Source organism: Ranitomeya variabilis, chromosome 7 (genome assembly GCF_051348905.1).
Source record: "Ranitomeya variabilis isolate aRanVar5 chromosome 7, aRanVar5.hap1, whole genome shotgun sequence".
In the NCBI taxonomy this organism is placed as follows: Eukaryota; Metazoa; Chordata; class Amphibia; order Anura; family Dendrobatidae; genus Ranitomeya; species Ranitomeya variabilis.
In genome coordinates, this window is record NC_135238.1 from 212,414,190 (window position 1) to 212,430,823 (window position 16,634).

At 42.0% G+C, this 16,634-nt stretch overlaps 1 protein-coding gene across 5 annotated transcripts in view; it reads left to right on the forward strand.

The window, feature by feature from the left end:
• The first annotated feature begins 361 nt into the window (after positions 1–361).
• KCNH7 (potassium voltage-gated channel subfamily H member 7) overlaps positions 362–16,634 on the forward strand; it is a 345,394-nt gene continuing 329,121 nt past the window's right edge. For 3 of the 5 annotated variants that reach the window (XM_077272821.1, XM_077272823.1, XM_077272825.1), the window contains exons 1-2: positions 377–710; positions 16,353–16,583. In XM_077272821.1, coding sequence (XP_077128936.1) covers positions 635–710; positions 16,353–16,583 — 307 coding nt within the window. In that variant the 5' untranslated portion in view covers positions 377–634. Of the gene's footprint in view, positions 711–16,352; positions 16,584–16,634 lie in introns of all 5 variants that reach the window. The other 2 variants (XM_077272822.1, XM_077272824.1) reach the window with 2 other exon arrangements.

Sequence of the window (16,634 nt, forward strand, 5' to 3'; positions counted from 1 at the left end):
CTGTGAAATGGAAAGCACTGCGGTATATGTTGGTGCCATGTCAATAGATAGGATTAACAGTATGGCTACTGCTGCAGAACATCTTTAACTGTGACATTTCTGGTAACTTTTCGCACTGCTCCTATGCCAGCCTGCCATACATGCCAGCTCGGTGACATGACAGCAGTGGCATGCACATAGTTAAGCCATGTTGCCTGTACAAGGCATTTTCCTCATGACAGCTCCCGGGCTGAGAATGAGATGTGCCAGCTGCACACAGGGGGCTCTCGTCAGGGGAGGGGGCTGCTGCAATAAGGCAGCCATGGAGCCTCCTAGAGAGCCTGCGCTGGGCCTGCCTCCTCCTCCTCCTCCTCCTCCTCTCATCACATCGCTCGCTGTGCCTGAGGCGCTGGAGGTGAGGAGGGGAAGCACAGAGACCCTCACAGTCCCTGCTTCAGGGGGAGGGGGCTCCGGCACCTGCATGTGTGCTCGGGTACCGCCACTCCACGACCCCCGTGTGCAGCATCCCTGGGCTCCATTGTTCAGAGCACAATGCTTTGTGAGGAAGAAGAGGAGATGCTTCACATGATCCAGTGACAGCTCCGGGGACGGCAGTGTGCACACTTGGGGAACTGAAGCCCACTCTCTTCCAAAAATGCCTGTGAGGAGAGGACATGTGGCCCCACAAAACACCTTTCTGGGAACCATTATCAGGAAATTCGAAGGACAGAGTGAGTATGTCATCCATGTGCATCATCTGCGGACTACAGGCTGCTGGGTGACTCCATGGGCATTATATGGGCACATTACCAGGCGGACTGTTACCATAGGACCGTGCACCGCAGGGCGGCAGCGCTGTATGGCACATTACCTATATATATATATATATATATATATATATATATATATATATACATACTGCCCATATATCTACCCTCTCCTAGTGTATCCTCACCCATCCCCTGTAGACTGTGAGTCCTTGCGGGCAGGGTCCTCTCTCCTCCTGTACTTGTGTGTGCCTTGTATTGCTCATGTTTATTCTACTTGTCTATGTATGCCCCTTTTTTCACATGTAAAGCGCCATGGAATAAATGGCGCTATAAAAATGAATAATAATAATAATAAATATATATATACACACATATTACCCATGTATATACACACATATATACTGTATTTGTGTGTATGTGTGCATATATATATATATATATATATATATATCTATGGAATGGGATCGCGGTCACTTATAGGAGATGTAGTGTGATGGTAACTTTATAATGACACCTCAGGACACAATGTCTCACTGGCACTGCACGCGTGCTTACTGTGGAACTTGTGATATATATATATATATATATATATATATATATATATACAGTATATATACATACATAATCTCAAGTCCAGTATATATTTACTGTCTATATTTCTTATATACATGTATTGTAGACTTAATTGCTTTCAATATACCAGTGTATGTGTATATATATATATATATATATATATATATATATATATATTTCTTTCAATATACCAGTGTATGTATATATATATATATTGCTTTCAATATACCAGTGTATGTATATATATATATATATATATATATATATTGCTTTCAATATACCAGTGTATGTATATATATATATATATATATATATATATATATATATATATATATATAATACTTATGTAGATATATTCTCAACTTGTTTGTTTTAAAAGTCTGTCATGCTCATGTATGGTATATGCGTGGGCGTGTGTGTGTGTGTATATATATATATATATATATATATATATATATATACACTCACCGGCCACTTTATTAGGTACACCATGCTAGTAACGGGTTGGACCCCTTTTGCCTTCAGAACTGCCTCAATTCTTCGTGGCATAGATTGAACAAGGTGCTAGAAGCATTCCTCAGAGATTTTGGTCCATATTGACATGATGGCATCACACAGTTGCCGCAGATTTGTCGGCTGCACATCCCAAAGATGCTCCATACAAGGCAGGATGGATCCATGCTTTCATGTTGTTTACGCCAAATTCTGACCCTACCATCCGAATGTCGCAGCAGAAATCGAGACTCATCAGACCAAGCAACGTTTTTCCAATCTTCTACTGTCCAATTTCGATGAGCTTGTGCAAATTGTAGCCTCAGTTTCCTGTTCTTAGCTGAAAGGAGTGGTACCCGGTGTGGTCTTCTGCTGCTGTAGCCCATCTGCCTCAAAGTTCGACGCACTGTGCGTTCAGAGATGCTCTTAGGCCTACCTTGGTTGTAACGGGTGGCGATTTGAGTCACTGTTGCCTTTCTATCAGCTCGAACCAGTCTGCCCATTCTCCTCTGACCTCTGGCATCAACAAGGCATTTCCGCCCACAGAACTGCCGCTCACTGGATTTTTTTTCTTTTTCGGACCATTCTCTGTAAACCCTAGAGATGGTTGTGCGTGAAAATCCCAGTAGATCAGCAGTTTCTGAAATACTCAGACCAGCCCTTCTGGCACCAACAACCATGCCACGTTCAAAGGCACTCAAATCACCTTTCTTCCCCATACTGATGCTCGGTTTGAACTGCAGGAGATTGTCTTGACCATGTCTACATGCCTAAATGCACTGAGTTGCCGCCATGTGATTGGCTGATTAGAAATTAAGTGTTAACAAGAAGTTGGACAGGTGTACCTAATAAAGTGGCCAGTGAGTGTATATATATATATATATATATACACACATACTACTATATATATGTATATATATTCTATATAGTATATGTGTGTGCATATATGTACTGTGTATATATACATACTGTGTGTGTATATATATATATATATATATATATATATATATATATATACTGTGTATATATATATATATATATATATATATATATATATATATATATATATATATATATATATATATATATATATATATATATATATGTTGTATGGTACATACAGATGTACAGGGTAGGTCATACATTGTACCCTAGAGAGTGTCATTATATTATATTACATGTGTCTGATGCATTACATTATATGCACAGCTCTGTCTATCTATCTAGCTATTATCTATCTATCTATTATCTATCTTCTTTCTATTGTCTATTATCTATCTATCTATCTATCTATTATCTATCTATCTATTATCTATCTTCTTTCTATTGTCTATTATCTATCTATCTATCATTTATCTCATATCTATTGATCTATTATCTATATATCATCTATTATCTATCTTCTATCTATCTTCTCTCGCTCTCCTGTATACCCCTCACGTGCTGAGCTTTGGTACATTACATCGCTGCTGTCTGTGTTATGCAATCATGCGTGTGACAGATTTACTTCTGGTCATTTCCAAAGTCCCGGAGTTTCCCATCCTGTAATATATAATCTCTATATTGAAAATTGCACACTAAATATGACAGTTATATTTATTTACCTAAAACAGGAGAAAGAAACAACGATAATATTAATAAATAGTAAATATTTCCAGTAATAGCAGAGCTGAGCTTTTCTTCCTTGGAGCTGAATTTGTTGAGTGGCAGGGTTCACCATTAGGACAGTAGAATGTGCTCCGTCCGTGTGTGAGGCTGAGGACACACGGAGACTTTGGTCAGGCAGCACGGACATGAATGACTGTGGATGTGGTCTCGCTGGGGCAGGCAGAATGACACAACAGTTGCGTAAAAATCCCAACTTTCTGAGTTTTTTGGTCACAGGTCACATGCAGCTTTGATCGCATAGAAATCTGATTGGTCTTATGACTTGATATAACATTATCGAAGTGGCCGTGTATTCCTAGCCTAATGCCACGTTCATACGTTCAGTATTTGGTCAGTATTTTACATCAGTATTTGTAGCCAAAACCAGGAGTGGGTGATAAATCCAGAAGTGGTGACGTGTTTCTATTATACTTTTCCTCTAATTATTCCACTCCTGGTTTTGGCTTACAAATACTGATGTAAAATACTGACCAAATACTGATCGTGGGAACATGGCCTAACTCTGTACCTTAGAGATAGTCCATAAATATAAGCAGAAGTTGCCTTTTCTAGTTGGAAACTACGCAAAAAAAAAGTCAGGGAATAATTGGATGCCTTCAAAGACGATGATAAGATTCCGGGCGGCGTACAGCACAAGGTCGATGTGTAGGTCATTAAAGTGCAATGCACATCATACACGATGCAGGAGCCTCGCAGAGGTGTGCGTTACAATGTGTTAACGTACATTTCCCTAAATACCATGTAAATAACACTCGGGTATTGTGACAGCAGCGACTTCCGTGCGAGCTCAGAACTGCAGACTCGGCACAGTCTTAGGACATTTTATATTAATTAGGCTTCCAGTAATTATAAATGGCTCATTAATTTCGTAGATTATTTTTGTTGCTGCGCAGATGCGGATATTTCATGTTGCCATTTACTGGAATTTATAAGAAGTGAAGGAAAAAAAACCACAACTACAATTTTGAAAACTCAAGGGAAAATGTATCATGGTTTTTGTGACTTTGTTATGTTCCAAAAAGTTATAGATTTTGCCTAACGCCATTTTTGCTCAAAGATCTGCAATGTTTTGCTCTTTGACACTTTTCAATGCTAAAGTGGGGATATTAGCTACGTGATTGTGCTGCAAGCCAGATTAGGAATTAGGACTTTTTAAAGAGTCGGGGGAAGGGGGGAGATAGGAGGTCACAGTTCTACTCCTGTGAGTAAAGTGGACCAAAAACACAGAACTTTTATATGTAAAGATTCAACAAACATCATGCAACGAGTTTAATAAAATTGTCTCAAATAAAGGCAACATTACATACAATGGTCACTTACGCTAGGTTCACATTTGCTTTCAGGAGGGCTGCGGATGGCTGCGTATTTTTGCATTTCCGTGCGGTCGCCGCACACGTCAAATCGCCACATGCGGACGCATCCGCATACAACGCATGTCTCTGCGTACCCAATGTTAAAGATAGGTATGCAGGGAAACGCAGGACGTGTACAGAAGTAGGCGGAGGAAGAAGGGAGGAAGTACGCAGCCCTCCGCACCCCTCCTGAACGCAAATGTGAACCCGGCCTTAACTAGTCCCCCAATAATAACTTTCTCAGATAGAGCCAAGTTATCTGCAGGCAGCAGACAATTATCAAATATTCTGGATGATTGGACTATCAGGGAATAGTATAAAATGTATTGATGGGGGAGAGAACCTCAAGTAGGACAATGTACAGTACTAGTATAGTATCTATATACTATCTGTCTGTACATCTAGCTATATACTCTCTGTATCGATCAATTTCTATACTATCTATCTATTATCTATCTGTTATCTATCTGTTATCTATCTATCTATTATCTATCTACAGGTGCTTCACACAAAATTAGAATATCATCAAAAACTTAATTTATTTCAGTTCTACAGTGCAAAAAGTGAATCTCATATATTATATAGACTCATTACAAACAGTGATCTATTTCACGTGTTTATTTCTGTTAATGTTGATGATTATGGCTTACAGCCAATGGAAACCCAAAACTCATTATCTCAGTAAATTAGAATACTTGACAACACCAGCTTGAAAAATGATTTTAAAATCCGAATAGTTGGCCTACTGAAATGTATGTTCAGTAAATGCACTCAGTACCTTGTCGGGCTCCTTTGGCATCAATTACTGCATCAATGCAGTGTGGCATGGAGGCGATCAGCCTGTGGCACTGCTGAGGGGTTATGGAAGCCCAGGTCGCTTTGATAGCAGCCTTCAGCTCGTCTGCATTGTTGGGTCCGGTGTCTCATCTTCCTCTTGACAATACCCCATAGATTCTCCATTGGGTTAAGATCAGGCGAGTTTGCTGCCAATCAAGCCCAGTGATACTGTTGTTTGTAAACCAGGTATTGGTACTTTTGGCAGTGTGGACAGGGGCCAAGTCCTGCTGGAGAATGACATTTCCATCTCCAAAAAGCTTGTCGGCAGAAGGAAGCATGAAGTGCTCTAAAATGTCCTGGTAGACGGCTGCGCTGACTTTGGTCTTGATAAAACACAATGGACCTACACCAGCAGATGACATGGCTCCCCAAAGCATCACTGATTGAGCATCTATCTATCTATCTATCTATCTATCTATCTATCTATCTATCTATCTATCTATCTATCTATCTTATCTATCTATCTATCTATCTATCTATCTATCTATCTATCTATCTATCTATCTATCTATCTATCATTTATCTGTCATCTATCTATCTATCACATATCTATCTGTCATCTATCTAGCTATCTATTATCTATCATCTATCACATATCTATCTATCTATTATCTATCTATTATCTGTCATCTATCTATCTATCTATCTATCTATCTATCTATCTATCTATCTATCTATCTATTATTTATCTGTCATCTATCTATCACATATCTATCTATCTATCTATCTATCTATCTATCTATCTATCTATCTATCTATCTATCTATCTACCTATCTATCTATCTATCATCTATCTATTATCTATCCATTATTTGTCATCTATCTATCTATCTATCTATCTATCTATCTATCTATCTATCTATCCATCTCTTTCTGGATAAATAATAAGAGGCCGCACTTCTTTATAACAAGAGCAAAAATTGTAAAGTGTATTCCATGTCTAAAAGTCTGTCTATGTCTCTATGAAATAAAAAAAAAAGTGATTAGTGTTTTCTCATACAAAAATGGTTGTAAAACCACCATTATCACCCAAAAAAACAATTACATATAAAAAAAAATCCTCCAAAAAATGGGGGAAGCACTCCAAAGTTGAATGCTAAAAAAATTATATTAATTAACCCACGCTAGCCCTGGGCTAATTATAATCCATTTTTTCCTCATCTTACTCTGGAATGCTGCCCCATGTTTGTCTTTTTTTATTATCAACAAAGATATAGATCAAGGTTCTGCACTGTTCCTGAGCAAAGTACTCCATAGTCGACCAAATTACACCAAGTTCCCCGAATCTATGATCATACTGTGCTGCATATTCATCATACAGCATGAATACCCCTGCAGACATGCCATGTAGTACCCCTTGCTACTAGCTTCAGCTTAGCATTGATAGCAGCAGTGATGGAGTATGATACTGTATTCCTTCTCGGTGTCAGTCCTTACTGTGCTTTTTTCATTCTGGTCACTCCCCAGAAATGGAAATATAACATGTAGTGTCATAATCCAAAGCCACAGAGCCTGCACAAACCTGCCCTGATAACACTGTCCTAGTGACACCGGAGGCTTGTAAAGTCATTAATCACAGCTGTTAAATGGAAGATTGCAGAGATTTCACTGGGAGCCGGAGTATAACATATACAGTGTCCTATAGACGCAGGAAATGTATGTGTATGGCGGACAGATCTATGTGCTGTGGAAGCCTCATCCTGTAATAGGGGTTTCTCCTTCATGACACAGGACGCGGAGGTTTATATCAGGAAGTCTGTATGAGCACAACACGGTATACCATCATAGGGTCAGTGTGCTGCAGTCAGTAGTCGGGACCCCCATCCACTGGTTCTCAGTGTACAGGTGGTCCTGCAATCACAGTCTCCCAAAAGGAATGATAGTACAGAAATCGATCTATCTAGAAAAAATGGAACAGCACAACATAGAATGAATGGCGGGTGCAGGGTCTCCCCAGCAAAACATCCGATTTTTTGTTGCAAGGAAAAGAGAGATAGATAAAAAAGAAAAAGCAACAGGCAGCACTCCAATATTTACCAAAGAAAGTGTGGACTTTATTCAGCCCACGTGGCGTGGCAGCGCTTTGGTTCAACTGGACCTTTTTCAAGGTCCACACTTTCTTTGGTAAATATTGGATAACTCTCTATCCCTAGGTGTCTGTCTCTTTCACTCTCTCATTCTGTCTGTATCTCTAGATGTGTCTCGCTCTGTCTCTCAATCTGCATCTGTCTCTCGCGTTCTCTGTCTTCCTCACGTTCTCTGTCTCTCTCGCATTCTCCATCTCTCTCGCGTTCTCCGTCTCTCTCACGTTCCCTGTCTCTCTTGCGTTCCCTGTCTCTCTCACGCTCTCCATCTCTCTCACGTTCCCTGTCTCTCTTGCGTTCCCTGTCTCTCTCGCATTCTCCATCTCTCTCGCGTTCTCCGTCGCTCTCATGTTCCCTGTCTCTCTTGCGTTCCCTGTCTCTCTCGCATTCTCCATCTCTCTCGCGCTCTCCATCTCTCTCGCGTTCTCAATCTCTCTCACGCTCTTAGTCTCTCTCGCGCTCTCCGTCTCTCTTGCGTTCCCTGTCTCTCTCATTCTCCATCTCTCTTGCGTTCAGTCTCTCTCGCGTTCCCTGTTTCTCTCGCGTTCCCTGTTTCTCTCGCGTTCCCTGTTTCTCTCGCGTTCCCTGTTTCTCTCGCGTTCTCAGTCTCTCTCGCGTTCTCCGTCTCTCTCGCATTCTCCATCTCTCTTGCGTTCTCCATCTCTCTCGCGCTCTCCGTCTCTCTCGCGTTCTCCATCTCTCCGTCTCTCTCGCGTTCTCAATCTCTCTCACGCTCTTAGTCTCTCTCACGCTCTCCGTCTCTCTCATGTTCCCTGTCTCTCTTGCGTTCCCTGTCTCACGGTCTCCGCCTCTCTCGCGTTCTCAGTCTCTCTCGCGTTCTCCGTCTCTCTCGCATTCTCCGTCTCTCTTGCGTTCTCAGTCTTTCGCGCATTCTTCGTCTATCTCGCACTCTCCGTCTCTCTCACATTCTCCATCTCTCTCGCGTTCTTCGTCTCTCTCGCGTTCTCCATCTTTCGCGCTCTCCATCTCTCTCACGTTCTTCATCTCTCTCACGCTCTCCGTCTCTCTCGTGCTTTCCTTCTCTCAGTGTGTCAGCATCCTTTCTAAATAGGTTGCCTGTGTCACAAAAAAATGGCAGGTCCTCTAAAGGCTTCTCTGTGTTCTGTCCAGGAGATGAGGGTCCGGTTCTGTCCAGTAGATGAGGGTCCAGTTCTGTCCAGTAGATGAGGGTCCGGTTCTGTCCAGTAGATGAGGGTCCGGTTCTGTCCAGTAGATGAGGGTCCGGTTCTGTCCAGGAGATGAGGGTCCGGTTCTGTCCAGTAGATGAGGGTCCGGTTCTGTCCAGTAGATGAGGGTCCGGTTCTGTCCAGTAGATGAGGGTCCGGTTCTGTCCAGTAGATGAGGGTCCGGCCGTGTGTTAGCGCAGGATGACACATTCCATATGTAGCGAGGAACGGGTCCTGACACAGGACGGTGGAAGCGTTCACCTAAGGGAATATTAGGGAATATTTCTCCTCTCCATTTTGCTGAGATCGGATTCTCCTTTCTGATTTAGAGACTTATGATAAAGCCGACTTCTCCTTCTTGGTTTGTATCTTAAGTGTTTCTCGCTCCGATTTTTTAGTACAATATACAAGATTTTGCGAGTTTACAGTAAATACCTTTGTCCTGGATGCAAGATGTGTTCATTGAAATAGATACTTTTCATCACCCGTGTCCTGTGTAATGGAGAACGTGCGTGCCTCTCCTGTTTCATTTCTTGGATTATGCTGGAGTTTTCCACTAACAGTGCTTTCAATTCTGCAATATCCCCTGACTCCGAGGCATCATGCACATGGAGGAGTCTGGACGTAGGCACCCGGTGTCCCATCACCACCACACCACAGAGCTGAACACAAAGCCACATGCACAGGAATTATCGGCCCGAATACTTTACATGAAAATTGCCCAAACCCGACGACCATCTCATGTGTATGGGGGGCTTCCGACTCCATGGAAATAATGATTGGGAAATTGCTATTTCAACACCCAATGGCCAATCCTTACTATGCATGGAGGAGTCAGGAGTGACAGCTCCATTTGTTGGCCGACAGCCATTTCATGTGTATGACCAGCTTTAGTTATTTTTGGCATTAAAATGTATGTAAGCTCTTACACAATATAGTAAAATATTGTTACATTTTTCTAGTGTCCTTTGTAGTCTCCTCCATGTTCTGAGCATCCTCCTCTATCTTTCTCCATGTTCTGAGCATCCTCCTCTATCTTTCCCCATGTTCTGAGCATCCTCCTCTAGCTTTCCCCATGTTCTGAGCATCCTCCTCTAGCTTTCCCCATGTTCTGAGCATCCTCCTCTATCTTTCCCCATGTTCTGAGCATCCTCCTCTAGCTTTCCCCATGTTCTGAGCATCCTCCTCTATCTTTCCCCACGTTCTGAGCATCCTCCTCTATCTTTCCCCATGTTCTGAGCATCCTCCTCTAGCTTTCCCCATGTTCTGAGCATCCTCCTCTAGCTTTCCCCATGTTCTGAGCATCCTCCTCTATCTTTCCCCATGTTCTGAGCATCCTCCTCTAGCTTTCCCCATGTTCTGAGCATCCTCCTCTATCTTTCCCCACGTTCTGAGCATCCTCCTCTAGCTTTCCCCATGTTCTGAGCATCCTCCTCTATCTTTCCCCATGTTCTGAGCATCCTCCTCTAGCTTTCCCCATGTTCTGAGCATCCTCCTCTAGCTTTCCCCATGTTCTGAGCATCCTCCTCTAGCTTTCCCCATGTTCTGTGCATCCTCCTCTAGCTTTCCCCATGTTCTGAGCATCCTCCTCTAGCTCTCCCCATGTTCTGAGTATCCTCCTCTATCCCCATGTTCTGAGCATCCTCCTCTAGCTCTCCCCATGTTCTGAGTATCCTCCTCTATCCCCATGTTCTGAGCATCCTCCTCTAGCTCTCCCCATGTTCTGAGTACCCTCCTCTATCCCCATGTTCTGAGCATCCTCCTCTAGGTCTCTCCATGTTCAGAACATCCACCTCTATCTTTCCCCATGTTCTGTGCATCCTCCTCTATCTTTCCCCATGTTCTGTGCATCCTCCTCTAGCTTTCCCTATGTTCTGAACATCCTCCTCTAGCTTTCCCCTTGTTCTGAACATCCTCCTCTAGCTTTCCCCTTGTTCTGTGCATCCTCCTCTAGCTTTCCCCTTGTTCTGTGCATCCTCCTCTATCTTTCCCCTTGTTCTGTGCATCCTCCTCTAGCTTTCCCTATGTTCTGAACATCCTCCTCTAGCTTTCCCCATGTTCTGTGCATCCTCCTCTTAGTCTCACGGTATTATGAAGTCCCACATTATAAATACAAATATTTAAAGGGGCTGTCTTGTAAAAAACAAATTATGACCTATCCACAAGAAGTAATAAGTTATTGATCAGTGGGGCGTCCGACTGCATCAATCTGCCAAACGGGGATCTTTTATCCGCACTAGAATGGTGCCGCAGTGCGCATGCAGACCACCACTTTATTTATTCCTTATGTGGCTGCGCTCAGCTTCTTCTCCATAAAAAATGAATGGAGCGGGGGTCGGGCATCTGTCTGCTGCTCTATCATAACGGGGATAAAAGTGCTCCCCATCAGGGTAAAAATTACCTAGGCTGCAAATCCCAGTAGTCGGACACCCACCGATTAGTAACCTTTCGCCTGTACTGTGGATAGATGATACCTTGTTTTCACTGGACATCCCCTTTAATAATTAAATACACTGTAACCATATAAAACTTTTCCTTTTAGCAAACGCGTTTCTCCAGCTCCCAAGTTTTTCCTGTAAAGAGGCATTCTGGTTTTCCTACATAATTTGGCCTATAGTTACATGGAGGTACTACAGGTCCTATTAGACGACTTTGGTACCACATGAAGGCACTGTACAGCCAAATTTACAAAGTAGTGGACATTCCCTTAAAGGGAATCTGTCACCAGGTTTTGCTACCTAATCTGAGATCAGCATGATATTGAGGCAGATACCCTAATTCCAGCTATGTATCGCTTATTGAGCTTCTTGGTGTAGTTCTTTTTAACTCATTACTTTATCTCTAGAGGACTAACAAACCTGCTGTCATGTAGTTCAACCCTGCCCCCACCACTAATTGGCAGCTTTCTGCCTATGCACAGTGTTTACAGAAAGCTGCCAATCAGTGGTGTGGGCAGGGTTGTACAGAGCTCAGCAGTCAGAGAACTTCTAGATTTGCTGCAGAGAAAACTCTTTTTTTTAATTAAAACTGCAGAGTGTAGCCCAGTAAGTGATATATTGCAGGAATTGGGCTCTCTTTCCCTACATCACACTTCTCTCAGATGGGGTACCAAAAACCTGGTGAAAGATTCCCTGTAAACCTGTTCGCCTCTTATGATATTGATGATGAATCCTTAAAGTGTTACTGTCATTTTATGAACATTTTTTCTATATAGTAGGCGCTACATACTGGTCGGCAGGAGTCAGGATCCTGAGACTGCCATCGACTGGACAAAGCAGCGCTCTAAAGTCCGCAGCTCTGGCTTGGGCTACACACACAGAGCGTATACCGGCTCAGTGGGTACACACAACACTCTGAGAGAATGAATATGCACACCCATGGACGTACTATTGCACGGGTGTACACTGCTCTTCTCTGTGCGTGCAGATCATTCAGGAGCAGCAGTCTTTAGTGCGTTGTATTATGACCGATCAGTGGGGGTCAGACCTACACCGATCAGAAACACTCAATAGTGCATATATTATATATATTTTTTTCCAAAATGACACTTACAACTAAAGAGAGATCATTGCTATCAGATTTTGGGGGTCCAACCATGTGCACCACCGGCGATCAGATGGTAACAGGTCCCACAGCAGCTGAATGTAGACAGTATGTAAGAAGATGCAGATACTGCCCACATTCCCCTTTGAAGACATATGTATTGCTGCAGTGTATCGTAATGTGTATTGTGACGTGTGTTATTGGTGATAATATGGTGTTATACCAGACAGTAGGGAGAGTTGAGGTTAATGTTTGGGACTAGCCCATAGTGGGAGGGGCTAAAGTGCAGGGACAGAGACCGTTTCCTGTCAGAAAGTCACATAAGGCCCAGTGTGCGCCAGAAGCAGATGTATGGTCTGGATAGTGAGCAGCGCCGCATGAAGTGGGGGTCCCTGGGGTGGTGAAGTGGGGGTGGAGATCGAGACAGTGGATAGCGAGACATGGAGTAGAAGAAGGAAAAGTGACCGAAGGATGGAGGGATGCATTGGCGATGGGTTCTGGGACGGGACGCCTAGCAGTACGGCCCTGAGTATATAAGTCAAAGAGGTAATGGGCCTGGGCGGAACAGGTAATTTGAGATGAAGAGAGGGCCCCCGGCGGGAGTTCCAAGGTGTCCGCAGGCAAAGGAGCTAAGTACCGGCCATTTTGGCAAACTAGTGATCTATTATACTTAGTTCCCACCAAGTTGCTGTTCAGTAAAAGACTGTTTATTGTCGGCTGGTCCTGCTTAACCAAAATCATCAGTAGCATGCGGCCCACAAGGGCATAGTGCCCCCATAGAGAAAGCCCACACATCCAGCCAGGCCCGCCATCTTCTTATAATGTGCCGGGGCGTAATAGACGAGTCCCTTGCCCTGAGGGTACCGCAACGCTACAAGTACATGGAGCTGGACACCGCAGATCTATACACTGTGTAATGGCCATTCTTAGTTTTTCCAATGCTGTTCCCATTGAAGTGAATAGAAGCTGAGCTGCATTACACGAGAGCGGCCAGTAGACAGTGTAAAGAGCTCCATATACTGTGTACATCCAGCTGCTGTTAGACCCTCTAACAGCTGATCGGTGGCGGTGCCAGGTGTCAGACCACCAATGTTCTGATATTGATAAATTATCCTGAGAATAGGCCATCAATATAAAAATTCTGCACTGCCCCTTTAATTCAAACAAGTTTCTATATTGAGTGAGTGAAAGTCTATCAAAGTTTGTCTTTTTGTTTTGTTTTTTCACTTCTGTTTTGGAATATATTTCATTTAAGAGGAGAAAAAATATTTTACCTACTTTTGTCACAGAACACAATGACTCTGCCAAAAAAAAGATTTATATCTATTAACATAGAGAATAAATGAGAACAAGCCCGCTGATTGTGATAGAACGTTACAATTATTCATATGGAAATTGATACATTCTAGCACTGAGCAAAAAAAACAAAAAAAACTCTTTATCCCATTCTTGATTCTATTCCAACACAACCTGGCGAATGTGACAATCACTAATTCTCTCACTACTTCATATTAACAGAAGTGACATTGTGAAATGAATGCAGAGAGATGATTTAATTAGCTTTATGTAATCAAATGCAATGGGAAAGTCGACGCGTTTTCATAAATGAGCTGTAAGAGAAAACTTTTCACAATATTAGTGGGAAAATCATAGCAAAATGGAATTTTAATATTCCTAAAGTATAAAATTACTAATTCACATACAAAAATCCCCCCAAAAAGTCCTTGATTTGACCTCTGCTATAAAGCTGTTGATGTGAGAAAGCCAAGTGACGGCCAATATAGATGCCACCATGGCGTTCATAGGGCTTGTTGCTACCCCAGCTTTCCTAGACTGCGGAATAGATTATATACATTCATTTATACAGAAAATTACTGAATAATTGCAACTTGTGCTGCTAAAATCCATTTGGCGGACAATAGTAGCCCATTGAACTCTGCATGCGAAACGCGTTATTTTTCATGATGCTTATCTGAACTCTGCAAAATAAAGGCTGCGGTCTCATATACTTTGTCTAGTTGTCTGCCGAACGATGGTTTGGTCACTAGTTATCTCTCCTGACTCTCTGCTGAATGCTCCTGTGCTCTCTATAAAAGAGCAGCTGTCAGACTCCCCTGGCGGTGGCTTATCTCCTTAAGAATAACAGGACCGGCAGTGGAAAAATAAGGATCCTTATCTACCCCGACATCGGTTTTTTTTTTGGAGATTGTCGCAAGGCCTCCCTACACATCATAGTGTGGGCCAAGCTCACCGATATCTTTGGCTTCAGCCGACATTAGTTTAGTGTGTATTGGAACCTTTATTCCTACTCAAATAATGTATGGAGACTTCTTTTTTTTTTGCCATAGAGCATTGCTTTAAAAATAAGTAAAGTGACTCATACCAGTCAAACTAGAGATCCATCTTTAAGGGTGTTTCAATGTTTTTGCCCCTCATCAGCACAGAGTATGATTCTGGTTGATTGAATGAGATGTCTTAGATGCAGTGCAGGGAGTACCAGCTCTGACCAAACAATGAATGGAGACTAATGGGGTAAAAAGCAACAAACAGCGTTATCTACAGATGGGTGTCTCATTTGGTTGCTATTAGTCATTTTGCATATTTCTTAAGAATAAGTCTTCATACATACGGTAGTTGGGTCTCTTCAATCAGATCTAGAACTCCCTGAGCAGTATCTAACACATCTCATTCAGTCAACCAGAATCATATTATGTGCTGATGAGGGGCAAAATCACTGAAACACACAGTGTAATCTACAGCTGAGTCTCTGGTTTGGATGACATCCACAATATTCAACCTCTACTCTATCCAGTAGGTAGGACCCCCAGCAATCAGAAAGTTACCTTTTATCCACAGGAATAGGGATAACGTGATTCAATCTTGGTGGAACCTCTAACCATATTGTTTCCATACAGTACAATTGAATTTTTTCTTCTAAGTTGGATTCTCAGAGGTTATTTTCCCATTTTTTCAATTTGTAATGCATTTTTAACTAAAGCTAAAATTTTATGTAAAAAGGGCAAAGAGACCAATATTGGCCTAAATCTTACAATATCCTTCTTAAAATGATATGATTAAAGATCATAAACACAGGACAAGTTAACCTACATAGGCTACCATATTAGTCATTGTAGAAAAAGGAACGCCGCGGCATGTGTAATCCTTTTTATTTAAGGTAATTTTTTTTTCTTTTACAATACCTTTGTGTATTGCATGCCTGTTTCTAAGGGTTTCTCCAAACCAATCTGGACTAAAAACATGCTGATAGGATAATTGCCTTCTTGTGATATTATCCCTGGTGTCTGTGTATCTAAAGCCAATTAATTAAATGACGAGCTCCTCTGGGGAAGGTCCTAAAATGATTTTCAGCAATTAACAAAATAAAGGATAATGATTTTTATACTTAATACGCATGTAGCTTCTATAAGGCACCCGTCAAATGTTATCTACTTTCCTGCAGTGGGATAGTGTCCTTCCCTAAAAGTAAGAGACGAGTGGTGCCTCATGAACAGCTTTGAACCAAAATCATCTTTCGGCACTCATCTTGGGATGTCTTGAGCCAAAAGAAAGTGTGAAGAAAACATGTGTATGTCACACTCGTGGTTCATAGTTGGAAATGAGTGACACCGAAGCAAAGCTCCTATAGGGACGTATTTTACATCTCCCTACAGTGCTGTAGGTTGAGGAAAGCCTGGGTTGCACAGTAGCCCCGCCCCTGAGGAGTCAGCAATTCTACCTATTCTATAATAACTTGAGAAGGCATGAAAAAAATAAAATAAAATAATGGAAGATGTTACAAAATCAAATTTTAATTGTATTCACCAACATTATTTTTTTTTTTAACTGTAATTTATATTTTTGTTACAGATAAAAAATTCATTATTGCAAACGCCAGGGTTCAGAACTGTGCAATTATTTACTGCAATGATGGATTCTGCGAGATGACAGGATTCTCGAGGCCAGACGTCATGCAGAAACCTTGCACCTGTGATTTCTTACATGGGCCGGAGACCAAAAAACATGACATTGCCCAAATAGCTCAAGCCTTGCTGGGGTCAGAAGAGCGGAAAGTTATAGTCACCTATTATCATAAAGATGGTAAGTCCAGTAAACAAGATCTCGTTAATTAGCATCTATAATTAGAGTGCT